The sequence below is a fragment of the Neovison vison genome, chromosome 2 (genome assembly GCF_020171115.1).
Source record: "Neovison vison isolate M4711 chromosome 2, ASM_NN_V1, whole genome shotgun sequence".
Taxonomy (NCBI): Eukaryota; Metazoa; Chordata; class Mammalia; order Carnivora; family Mustelidae; genus Neogale; species Neogale vison.
In genome coordinates, this window is record NC_058092.1 from 150,889,552 (window position 1) to 150,902,957 (window position 13,406).

At 43.9% G+C, this 13,406-nt stretch overlaps 1 protein-coding gene across 3 annotated transcripts in view; it reads left to right on the forward strand.

Moving 5' to 3' along the window:
- Nucleotides 1-396: 396 nt before the first annotated feature.
- Nucleotides 397-13,406, forward strand: part of ERO1B (endoplasmic reticulum oxidoreductase 1 beta) — a 73,635-nt gene continuing 60,625 nt past the window's right edge. Inside the window, exons 1-3 of one of the 3 annotated variants that reach the window (XM_044239314.1) lie at nucleotides 399-523; nucleotides 573-692; nucleotides 11,216-11,335. In XM_044239314.1, coding sequence (XP_044095249.1) covers nucleotides 594-692; nucleotides 11,216-11,335 — 219 coding nt within the window. In that variant the 5' untranslated portion in view covers nucleotides 399-523; nucleotides 573-593. Of the gene's footprint in view, nucleotides 693-11,215; nucleotides 11,336-13,406 lie in introns of all 3 variants that reach the window. The other 2 variants (XM_044239317.1, XM_044239316.1) reach the window with 2 other exon arrangements.

Genomic DNA, 13,406 nt, shown 5'->3' on the forward strand with positions numbered 1-13,406 from the left:
GAGACGCAGAGCGCGCCCCGGCTCGCAGTCAAAGGTCCCCTGGGACGCGTCCCGGAGTCCCCCGGCTGTGCGGCGTCGGGGACCGGCCACCCCGGCCTAACTCCTGGCCGGGATTCCAGGAGACACCGCGGTGGAGAGGAGGCGGCGCGGCGCCCCGCCGAAGGAAGCGGAGCCTCGCCCGCAGCGCCTCTTGTTTTGGAGGCTCGCGTGGTTCTGCCCCATTGGCCGCCGTGGGGGAGGCGGAGCTGCCGCCGCCGCCGCTCCCGGGCTCCCTCCGCCGCCGGCCCCGCCTCCCCGCAGGAGGGGACCACAACTCCCACAAGGCCCTGCGCTCGGAGGGGGAGGCGTGGCCGGGGCGAAGGGGAAGCCGGGGGCGGGGCAGCCTGGGAGTTGAAGTGGGGGCGCCCGGCTCTCCGGCCTCACTCGCTGCTGCCGGGAGCCGGGGAGGGCGTCCCCAGCGTCCGCACGACGCGGACCTCTGACCCTGGAGCCTCGCAGCCGCCGGGAGCTGTCCCCTTGGGTCGTCGCCCGGGCCGCCCGCCGTTCCCCGGCCCCGAGGGGCCCGGCGGGAAGCACTGTGGGAAGAGGTCAGCATGAGCCGGGGGCCCCGGCGGGCCGGCTCCGGGCGGGGGGCGGCCGCAGTGCAGCTGCTGGTCACGCTGAGCTTCCTCCCGCGCGTCGTCGAGGCCCAGGTGAGCCCAGGGCCGGCGGGGCGGGGACGCGGGGCAGGACGCAGGCGCTGGCGGCAAGCGGGCCGCGGCGGGGGTGCGGGCAGGGCCAGGCCGGACCCGCAGGGGCTTTGGGGACCGCGCGGGCGGGGGGCCGTGACCCGAACCGCCGCGTCCCGGGGCGCCTGCGAGATGCGCGCGGTGAGTGCGGGGCGGCGACTTTCGTGGAGGCGGTGGCAGGATGAGGGCGGCGGTGACGGTTCCCGGAGGCGTTTCCGCTTTTCCTTCTGATTTGTGGGGCGGCGGGGCGTGTGCGGGAGCCCGGGCGGGACTGGGGACTCCGTCCGCTGTGTGGGGAGGGACGCGCGGACGGGGGAAGCCCGCCCCTCACCGGGGGGCTCCCCCGCGTCCCTCAGGAGTGCTGCGGGCGGGGAGGGACGCCAGACCCCGAGTCCTGGAGCTCTTGGGCTGGAGATCCCCCTGCTGCGCCCCGGCTCTGCCGTCCCTCGTTCTCGGGGGAGTTCTCGCCGGCTGAGCCGGTCCGCGGGGTCCGGGGGGCCCGAGGGGAAAGCTCGCGGACACGGCCGGTCGGTGACGGGTGACGTGGGGAGAGTGGGCCGGCCCCGGGGGCGCCCTGTGACACCTGCAGGACAGAGTGCGCTGGAGGTCGAGGGTGTGGAAAGCCAGAGCCTTTGCCCCGAGGCCCCGTTCGCTGCTTTCCTGCAGCAGCAGGTGCGGCTGTGCCGGGTTGCCCCCTGGGAGGGCAGGTATCTCCGTGGCTCGACGGCGAGCTGAGATGCCCATTTGAAGCAGTTGGTGCTCCCGGCTGAGGACGGCTGAAGCCGTGCGTGCAACCGTGTAAACGTGCTTTTCTGACTTTGTTCACACACTTTCCTCCTGGCATTATGGTGCGTGCACATCCCAGAAAGCACGAACATTATATTTGTGTGGGGATTTTTTAAATGAATGATTTGGTAAACATCTAAGGGGCAGACTTCCGGGTTCGTTATTGGTGAGCGTGTTAAAAATGCAGATTCTCTGGCCCCGTTGCCACCTGTGCTGATTTAGTGGCTCTGGATGGGACCCAGCGATCAGCAATTTATTTTTTTTTTATTTTTTTTAAAAGATTTTATTTATTTATTTGACAGAGAGAGATCACAAGTAGGCAGAGAGGCAGGCAGAGAGAAAGAGGAGGAAGCAGGCTCCCTGCTGAGCAGAGAGACCGATGTGGGACTCGATCCCAGGACCCTGAGATCAGGGCCTGTGCCGAAGGCAGCGGCTTAACCCACTGAGCCACCCAGGCGCCCCGCGATCAGCAATTTAAAACAGGCCTTGTTTGTAAGTAACTGCAACGCAGTTATCCTCTGAACTACCTTGTGAGCCCCGCTTAGAAAACACTGAACTAATGGAAATCTGGAAATCTTCTAAAAAGTAAATTTTCCAAATTGTCTTTAGCAAAATTATCTTCTAGCGGTGATAGTTTTGGGGTATACATTTAGATATTTTTCTTAAAGGAGACTTATCTCATTTTTTTCTTTTTATAGCCTATGTTAATTGTATACTTTGTCATCAATCTGGAAACTTCACTTTAGGTTTTTCTCATCTACTAATGACATGTGTTACTGTTTTATAATTGCACGTTTACTTTTATTATCTCCAAACAAATACGTATCATTTTATCATGTCCAAATGAATACATATAGTTCAAAAATTAAATATTTGTGCATATTCAAAGGAACGTTTTGTGAAACAGTCCTCAAAAGTGGATACATTTGGTTTTTGTTTCCAGTGGTATTTTCTTTTTTTTTTTTTTTTAAAGATTTTATTTATTTATTTGAGAGAGAGAGACAGTGAGAGAGAGCATGAGCGAGGAGAAGGTCAGAGAGCGAAGCAGACTCCCCATGGAGCTGGGAGCCCGATGTGGGACTCGATCCCGGGACTCCAGGATCACGCCCTGAGCCGGAGGCAGTCGTCCAACCAACTGCGCCACCCAGGCGTCCCCTCCAGTGGTATTTTCTAATACAGTATTGGAGCGTATTATAGATAGTATTTAATCTCCAACGTGTTTCAGTATATATTATCTCATTTTATTGGATATGTCTCCCAGAAGTGGGGCTGGTTTACTGGTAAAAGCAAATATTCATTTCCTCTGGAAGAATTTATTTTCAACACAGGCCGTAAAGAATTCTTGAAGATACAGTGTCAAGGAGAATAAGCAGCTAATAGGCAAAATCACCAAACACTAAACACCATGAATGAGGTATTAGAAATATAGACTATGGAAAAAGACCTGCGATTTCTAGAGCTGAAATTAAAAACTCAATGGGTGGATTAGCTAGCTGATTACGTCCAGCAGAAGAAAGGATTACTGGGACGCCTGGGTGGCTCAGTTGGTTAAGCAGCTGCCTTCGGCTCAGGTCATGATCCCAGTGTCCTGGGATCGAGTCCCACATCTGGCTCCTTGCTCGGCGGGGAGCCTGCTTCTCCCTCTGCCTCTGCTTCTGCCTGCCACTCTGTCTGCCTGTGCTCGCTCTCTCTCTCTCTCTCTCTGATAAATAAATAAAATCTTAAAAAAAAAAAAGAAAGGATTACTGAATCATGCTACCATGTTATGTCTTTTTCTACTTAATCCTCCAACACTTCCCCTTTTCTTATCTTTGTATTTCACTAACAAAATTGGAGTAATCAGTGTAATCCTTATGTGTTTACCTATTGGCTTTTGAATCCACACGTCATGACTTCCAATGGATTATCATAGATGAACTGTAAATTTTTTTTTTTTTTGAACGGGTGAACTCTTATCAAAGGTCAATCCCTGCCTCCTCTGCATTAGGTTCCATTCCCTCTTTCAAGCACATGGCTCAACAACTCTTCCCTTTCTCTCCTGGATCATTAGTTTTTCCTTCTCTGATGGACTGTTACTGTCATTCTAAAACATGGTGTTAATTCTAGTTTACAGTTACCTCTCAACCTGCCCAACTCTCCTGGCTCTGCTCCATTTTTCTCTTCTCTATCAAAAAAAAAAAAACAAACTCATCAAAGGAATTATCCTTACTCCTTCCATGCTGGTTCTCTCTTCAACCTACTCCAGCTCCTCGGAAACTGCTCTTGGCAAGGTCCATAGTGTCTTTCTTGTTAAAGCCAATAGTGAGTTTTTAAACCTTAGCTTTACCTCTAGACAGCAGTTTTTTCCCCACGGTTCATCACTTACTCTCCTTGAAATACTCCTTTTCTCTGGGCTTCCAGGATGCTGTCCTTTTCTGATTTTGTCTTGTCTTTCTGGTTAGTCTTTCTGGTATCTTTTGCTTATTTCTCCTCTTTGGGCCCCACCATGGCCACTAGGATGGGGATAGGGGTGCTAGAGATGGAGCTCTGTAGAAGCTCTTAAAACAAGATTGACGCATTTCCAGGTGGGCGAATAGACCCTTGCTGGGAGGGTGCGTTGGAGGCAGAGAAGGTCTGTACTTGCACCTCCTAACACTTGCCCTGTGCCCCTATCTATTCTATTTGGTACTTCCTGAGTTGTATCCTTTACAGTAAACATAAGCGTTTCCTTGGTCCTGTCAGCCATTGCAAATTACTGAACCAGAGAAGAGAGTCATGAAAACCTCGATTTATAGCTGGTCAGTCAGAAGTACAGGTGGCTTGGAACTTGGGACTGATATCTAAGGTGGGGACAGTCTGTGTGTCTGAGCCCTTAATTCCGTGAGGTCTGCTCTGACTCCAGGTGGTATCAAAACTGATTTGGGCACTCACTTTGTGTTGGAGAGTTGGAGACTTGGTTGGTGTGAGAAAACCCCGGGTTCCACTAAAGCCAAAGTCTTATAATGGTCTCCTATTTCTCCTTTCACCTACTACATAGTCCCCCTTATTTTTCTTCAGAAACATTGGGCAAGCTGACTGCCTCGGGGCACTTATAGTTTGTGTTCCCAATGCCTGGAGTGCTTTCCTCCACTCTCCCAAATTGTATGGCTTGTTCCTTTTCCCCCTTCAAGCATTGCCAAAATTTGACTGAGACCTTTTGTAACTCTCCTTTTGAAAATCGTAGCAACTCCGTCCTGCAATTCCTATTCCCTGGTTTCCCTGTTACTTTATTATCATCTGACAAACTCTGTATGTGGCTCATTCTCCCCCCGCCCTTTCCTATGAGCATGTAAGCTCATGGAGGGCAGAGATTTTGGTCTCTCTTTTTTTTTTTAATCTTTCTTTCTTCTCTTTTTGCACTTCCAGCAGGTAGAACAGTACAAGGCTTATGTGAGGTAGATTCTCAAATATGTTGAATGAATGAATGAATGGAAAGTAAAAGCATGAATTATTCGGAAGGAAGCTCAGAGAGATAATGGATTAGTAAATTTTAAAGAGAGCTTAAGAGACACAGTAATATAATATGTCAGGTTGGAGTTCCAGAAGAATGTGCCAGAATAGGGAAAAAGTATTGATTCCTGCATGTTAATATGAAAAAGACAACCCAGTAGAAAAATGAAAAACAGGTATTTCACACAAGAAATACACATGTCTTATGGAACATAAAACATTATACTTCATCAATACAAAAATCAGATACTCTTTCCTGCTTACTATATTGGTAAAAATTTTTTAAATATCAAATAATTGTGGTGCTTAGGTGGCTCAGTTGGTTAAGCAGCTGCCTTCGGCTCAGGTCTTGATCCTGTGGTCCTGGGATCAAGCCCCACATCAGGCTCCCTGCTCAGCAGAGAGCCTGCTTCTCCCTATCCCTCTGCCTGCCTCTCTGTCTACTTGTGCTCTCTATCTCTCTGTCAAGTAATAAATAAAATATTTTTAATAAATAAAATAATTTATTTTAATAAATTTAATAAATCTTAAATAAATAAATTTTAATTAAAATTATTAATATTTTAATTTTAATTTAAATTAATAAGTTAATGCTTTGATTTAAATAATTGAATAAATTTAATAAATTTTAATAAATAAAATCTTTTTTCTTAATAAAAAGGATTTTATTTATTTGACAGGGATCACAAGTAGACAGAGAGGCAGAGGGGGGGCGGGAAGCAGCCTCCCTGCTGAGCAGAGACACTGAGGGATGCGGGGTGCAGATCCCAGGACCCTGAGATCATGACCTGAGCCGAAGGCAGAGGCTTAACCCACTGAGCCACCCAGGTGCCCCAAATAAAATCTTTTTTAAAAAATATCCAATAATGGCAAATATATGATTTAGCAGTAACTCCTATCTGCTGTTGGTAGGATTGTGAAGTGGTATACCTATTTTGGAAATGAGCTATAGTAATTTCACTTGTAAGCATATAAGCTGGAGAAACTCTTACATATATAGGGACATAAAGAAAAAAGTGTTTGTGTAGTATTGTTCTTTAACTTAATCTGGGAACAACCTAAATATGGATTGCATTAGTTTCCTGTTGCTGCTCTAACAAATTACCACAAATTTAGTGGCTTAAAATAATACAAATTTATGATCATGTAATGCTGTAGGCCAGAAGTCTGAAAATGGGTTTTACAGGATGAAATAAAGGTATCAACAAAGCTGCATTTCTCCTGGAGGCTCTAGGGGAGAATCATCATTCCTTCCCTTTTCCAGGCTCTTAGAGGCTGCTGTGTTCCTGGCCTGTGTCCTTTTCCATTGTCTTAAAAGCCAGTAATGTAGCACCTTCCAGTCTGACTCTGACACTGTCTTCCTCTTACAAGGATCTTATTACTGAATCTGCTTAAATAATCCAGTATTAACTACCATCTCAAGATCTTAATCACATATGCAGAGTCACTTTTGCCATGTACTGTAACATATTCACTGGCTTTTGGAATTATGGCATGGATATCTTGGGGGCCATTATTCTGCCGACCTTACAGGTCAACAATAGAATAAATGCACTGTGATATTTTCATATAATACAACATTTACAGCAGGGAAAATGAATGACCATAAAACTCATTATGGGGGCGCCTGGGTGGCTCAGTGGGTTAAAGCCTCTGCCTTCGGCTCAGGTCATGATCCCAGGGTCCTGGGATCGAGCCCCACATCGGGCTCTCTGCTCTGCGGAGAGCCTGCTTCCTCCTCTCTCTCTGTCTGCCTCTCTGCCTACTTGTGATTTCTGTCAGAAAAAAAAAAAAGCTCATTATGGTGGGTAGCTGGCAAAATATTAGCAAAAGAAACATGTCATTAATATTAAAGTTCAAAAACAAAAAGAACCCTCTATATTGTTTAGGGATATATCATTTGTGATGAAATTGCAAGGAAAGGTAATTAACAAAAATAAGTTACTCTACCTCCAGGGGGAGGGAGATGGCTATAATTAGAAAGGGACTTAAAAGATAATAGCCGTATTCTATTTCTGTTTTTTTTTTTAAGATTATTTACTTTAGAAAGAGAAGGGGGTGGAGGGTGGGGAGAGCTGGAGAAGCAGGTTCCCTGCTGAGCAGGGAGCCTGCAGGGACAGCCTGAGGCTCCATCCCAGTACCCTGAGATCATGACCTGAGCTGAAACCAAGAGTCAGATGCTCAGCCAAGAGGCACCCAGGCACCTCTCTATTTCTATTTTTTTTCCAATTTATTTATTTTCAGAAAAACATTATTCATTATTTTTTCACCACACCCAGTGCTCCATGCAAGCCGTGCCCTCTATAATACCCACCACCTGGTACCCCAACCTCCCACCCCCCCCCGCCACTTCAAACCCCTCAGATTGTTTTTCAGAGTCCATAGTCTCTCATGGTTCACCTCCCCTTCCAATTTACCCAAATTCCCTTCTCCTCTCTAACGCCCCTTGTCCTCCATGCTATTTGTTATGCTCCACAAATAAGTGAAACCATATGATCATTGACTCTCTCTGCTTGACTTATTTCACTCAGCATAATCTCTTCCAGTCCCGTCCATGTTGCTACAAAAGTTGGGTATTCATCCTTTCTGATGGAGGCATAATACTCCATAGTGTATATGGACCACATCTTCCTTATCCATTCATCCGTTGAAGGGCATCTTGGTTCTTTCCATAGTTTGGCGACCGTGGCCATTGCTGCTATAAACATTGGGGTACAGACGGCCCTTCTTTTCACGACATCTGTGTCTTTGGGGTAAATACCCAGGAGTGCAATTGCAGGGTCATAGGGAAGCTCTATTTTTAATTTCTTGAGGAATCTCCACACTGTTCTCCAAAGAGGCTGCACCAACCTGCATTCCCACCAACAGTGGAAGAGAGTTCTCCTTTCTCCACATCCTCTCCAACACATGTTGTTTCCACGGAATGGGAGAAGATATTTGCAAATGACAGTACAGACAAAAGGTTGATATCCAGGATCTATAATGAACTCCTCAAACTCAACACACATGAAACAGACAAACACATCAAAAAATGGGCAGAAGATATGAACAGACACTTCTCCAATCAAGACATACAAATGGCTATCAGATACATGAAAAAATGTTCATCATCATTAGCCCTCAGGGAGATTCAAATTAAAACCACACTGAGATATCTATTTCTATTTTTAAAAATTTAGTGATATGCAGGCTTTTGTCTTAGTATTTAAGAGTTAGAAATAAGTACGTGATAATTTTGTATACCTTACCCCAGCCTCTACCACAATGAAAATATTTTTTAAAAATATGGTGGTTTACTAAAAAGGAACAATTTAAGAAATATTTGTAAGAAAGAGCAGTCACTGGATAAAGTATTTTTAAAACCTAGAAAGTTGTCAGTTGGTATTTCTACTCCCCCCACACTCTCCACAATTACTTAGAATTTGAAGTTTTACAAATAGTAAGCTAGAGAAATGGAATAAAATTCAATAGTTAGTGACAGGATCTTAGTAACTAGGATAGTAAAGCATCTGGAATTCTAGAGCCAAAATTGTTGTGAACGATCCTTTGTTCTTTAAAGATAATATACCTCTGACTCTGTGTTGTAGGGAGTTTGGGGACACATTTGTATTCCTAGGGGGAAAACATGAGAAAGAAACAATTGGGAATTTCTGGTTTCCATTTTCTGATCATCTGTGCATAGATTCCTCCAATGGATCATACGAATGATCTTTAACAACCTGGGTACCCCCCCCGTTTTGTTTTGTTTTTTTTAATTTTAATCAAGGTAAGTGCAGGTTCCATGCGGATATAAGAAATAATACAAAGAAATGCCATCTACACTGTATCTAGTTTCACCCACTGGTACCATTTGGCAAACATGGAGTGCGGTATTATCACCAAGACATTGACACTGACGCACCCGCTGATCTTACTCAGATCCCTCCTGGTCTCCCTCGCGTCTATACGTATTCTGTCCACTTTTATGTGTCCACCACCGTAGTAAAGATGCCGAACAATTTCGTCACCACAAGGATCCTTCCTCTTGCCCTTTTTAAAATAATTTAATTTTTTTTAAAGATTTTATTTATTTATTTGACAGAGAGAGATTACAAGTAGGCAGAGAGGCAGGCAGAGAGAGAGAGAGGAGGAAGCAGGCTCCCTGCAGAGCAGAGAGCCCAATGCGGGACTCGATCCCAGGACCCTGAGATCATGACCTGAGCCGAAGGCAGCGGCTTAACCCACTGAGCCACCCAGAGAGGGATTGGAGAGGGGCAGAGGAGGGAGAGAGAGAATCTCAAGCAGACTGCCCATTGAGCATGGGCCCATTGTGAGTCTCAGTCTCATGACCCTGAGATCATGACCTGAGCTGAAGCCAAGAGTCAAAAGCTCAACTGACTGAGCCACTCAGGCACCTCTCTTCTTGCCCTTTTATAACCACTTTCCCTCCTTTCTACCCCTCTCCCTGACTCCAGTTCCTCTCCCTACTCCAGTCCTTAAGCCCTGGTAACCAACAAACTTTTCTCCATTTGAAAAATGTTGTAGGGGTGCCTCGGTGGCTCAGTGGATTAAGCCTCTGCCTTCGGCTCAGGTCATGATCTCAGGGTCCTGGGATCAAGTCCCGCATCGGGCTCTCTGCTCAGCGAGGAGCCTGCTTCCTCCTCTCTCTCTCTGCCTCTCTGCCTACTTGTTATCTATGTCAAATAAATAAACAAAATCTTAAAAAAAATGTTGTATAAATGAAATCACATAATAAGTAACATTTTGAGGTTGGCTTTTTTTTCACTCAACCTGATTCCCTGAAGATTCATCTGAGATGTGGATGTCAGTGAGTCCCATTTTTAAATTTAGCTGAGGAATGTTTTATGGAAATTTTGGATTCTGAACTCATTTTGTAAATATCATTTTCTGTTCAGTTAGTGTATACTTTGAGCAGTAGATAAAGCATGTATTTTTAAGTGTGATTATTTGGGACTAAGTCTCATTTTTACGTTGGAAAAATTATTTTTTTAATTTATTTTTTATTTATTTTCAGCATAACATTATTCATTATTTTTGCACCACACCCAGTGCTCCATGCAATCCGTGCCCTCTATAATACCCACCACCTGGTACCCCAACCTCCCACCCCCCCCCGCCCCTTCAAAACCCTCAGGTTGTTTTTCAGAGTCCATAGTCTCTCATGATTCACCTCCCCTTCCAATTTCCCTCAACTCCCTTCTCCTCTCCATCTCCCCTTGTCCTCCATGCTATTTGTTATGCTCCACAAATAAGTGAAACCATATGATCATTGACTCTCTCTGCTTGACTTATTTCACTCAGCATAATCTCTTCCAGTCCTGTCCCTGTTGCTATAAAAGTTGGGTATTCGTCCTTTCTGATGGAGGCATAATACTCGATAGTGTATATGGACCACATCTTCCTTATCCATTCGTCCGTTGAAGGGCATCTTGGTTCTTTCCACAGTTTGGCGACCGTGGCCATTGCTGCTATAAACATTGGGGTACAGATGGCCCTTATTTTAACTATGCTAAGCCTTAATTTTCTTATGTGTAAAATGAGGATAATAATACCTATTTCATAGAATATTTAAAGAATAAATGAGGTAACCTGTAATGTTCTTAGCACTATGCCTATCACATAAGTGTTTCATAAATGGCAGTAGAAAAGAAAGATGGGGTTACTACAGCAGTATTATTATAGTCTGTGACTTTTAGGTTAGTCTTGGAAGAAATGCTTTAGTTTTCCTACTACATTTGGATTTTATGTATGTTTGGGGTAGGGAGGAATATTCAATATATTTCTCTAGCCACTAAACAATAATGCTTAGTTCTTCAGAATAGGTATATCTAATCCTTCTGTTGTTCTTTACCTAATTGGCCATAGTAAAAAGTAAATGATTGTTTTAATGTTATATATCTTTTTTAAAGAATTTTATTTGAGAGAGGAAAGGAATGAATGGGCGAGTGGCAGAGGGAGAGGGAAAAACAGGCTCCCTGTTGAGCAGGGCTTGATCCCAGGACCTTGGGATCTCTACCAGAGCTGAAGGCAGAGGCTTAACTGGCTTAAAACGACTTAATTGACTTAATCAACTGAGCCACCAAGGCACCCCTTTAATGTTATGTATCTTAACAAAGACTAGTTACCTCAAATGAATAAACTATCTTTTTATACAATAGTACAGATTTGCAAAGGTTGAAATATCTATAATTTACATATTTTAAATTTTATATGTATATATTCCCCACCCCCAGGTAACCGGAGTCCTGGATGATTGCCTGTGCGATATCAATAGCATCGATAACTTTAACACCTTCAAAATCTTCCCCAAAATAAAAAAATTGCAAGAGCGAGACTACTTCCGTTATTATAAGGTATAGTTATAATTTTTGATTCCGTTAGTAGCAAAAATTTTTACATAGCTCTCTACAGATGTGACTTCTATGACCCTTTTGAAAACCCATTTTGACTTCTCAGAATGCTCTGTGTTTTTTTTTTTATCATTGGAATATATTAAGTACTGTAGTAAAACCTGATCGTCTTTTTGAGCACTGAGAACCTGAGCCCTCTTCCTGTGTTTGGGAAATTCCTAATCTTTCAGTTTTGGGACAGAGACTACTTCCACAGAAGCTGAAAGTGCCACAGACTTACCTTTCAGCTTTCACTGTAATTTAGGCTCCGCCATCTAGACCCCTCCCCAGGCTCTGTGTTGTGCTGGCGGGCTCTGTCCTGTTAGTGCTTTTCTCAGTGTAAGTACCACAGCAGCACATGGTTCCTGGGGAGCTCAATGGAAGGGCTGCTGAACCAGGCTGAGGGCACAAGCAGAACAGCCTTCTTAGTAATACTGTGGAATTGATTCTTAAATTGAGCGCTCTGCTCTAGACCTTTACAGAATAACCAATGCTAGTTTAAAGGTAGCAACAATAAGCAATATTCAAAAGCAGTATTTTAAATCGAAGAACAATATTTTAAAAGCTGCTCTTATGCTTTGTTTTGCTCTTGCTCTCAGTATTCGATTGGGTTATAATTTCTTTGATACTCCTTTTTAGTTTATTTTAAAAATTAAGCACGATTTTCTTTTTTATCCTGATTCTATATAGCTATCTTCGTCTTTAAATATTTCTGAGGGTACAAAAAGAAATTAGAGCAGGAACTAATAGCCATTATTTTTATGTCACCACCAAAATTTTGGCACCATTGGCCATTGCCCTTTTCTTTTTTTTTTTTTTTGAAGGTGACAAAAATTTTATTATGTCATGTGCCTAGGAAGAAATGCAATAGCCATTTCCCTTGTTTTTGCAACACTCTATATCAAATTTCTGGAAGAAATTCCTCCCTAATTTCTGGAAAAACACTTATACAGGTGTCTTATTGGTCTAATTGACCAAAAGAGGGAAAGACACTTTGGTTAACAATCCTATTTACATAAATATAAGGGGGAGTGATTGTTTCTCAAAGGAACATTAGGGTTTACAGGAGGAGGAAAAATGAAAGTTGGATAGGCAAACATAACAGTGTTCTAAGAAAATGTTCTAATCAATTTGATGAAATTATTCCATATGTAATGGAAATATCCACTTACTTCCCAAGGAAGGTAATGCAGTGATCTAGTTAATGCATTTGTCTCCAAGTCAAGGATATTCTGGTGATGATTATTCCTTTCTCTAGTTCTGCCAACCTACAAATTAAACAAAAAGGACATTTAACCACCATCAGTATACTTTTCATATGCTAGTGGCAGAAAAAGAAAGCAAAGAGAATAGGTTAATTTTAAACATGTGCAAACATACTTATGATTGAGCAAGGATACCTAGGTGGAAGCCAGACTATCCCTGTCAACTGCTCAGTTGGCTGCTGAGTTGGTATTTACAGTTTCTTATACTATCTATTCCATTTCTTTATTTACAGAATATTTATTGAATAATTACTTTGCAGTAGGTGCCCTTTTTTAAAGAGTTTTCCTATTTTTATTATTATTATTTTTTAAGATTTTGTTTGTATGTCAGAGAGAAAGAGAGCACAAGCAGGGGAAGTGGCAGGCAGAGGGAGAAGCAGGTTCCCCACTGAGCAGGGAGCCTGACACAGAGCTTGATCCCAGGACCCTGGGATCATGACCTAAGCTGAAGGCAGATGCTTAGCTGACTGAGCCACCCAGGCATCGCGCAGTAGGTGCTATTCTAAGTGCTGTGGATACAATAGTGAATAACACAAAGACTCTGACTTCATGAAGCTTTTATCCAGATTAGGAAGGCAAACAATAAACAGTGAAATATAATTTCATATGCTTACTAAGGTTAATGCTATGGAGAAGAATAAAGTAGGAGACAGAATAAATTAATGGGGTGGGGAAGTTAGGTAGCTTTACTTTTAAGGAAGATGATCAGGAAAGGAAGGTATCCGTGCTGTGCCATTTGATTAAAGACCTACATAATGTGAAAGCCATGA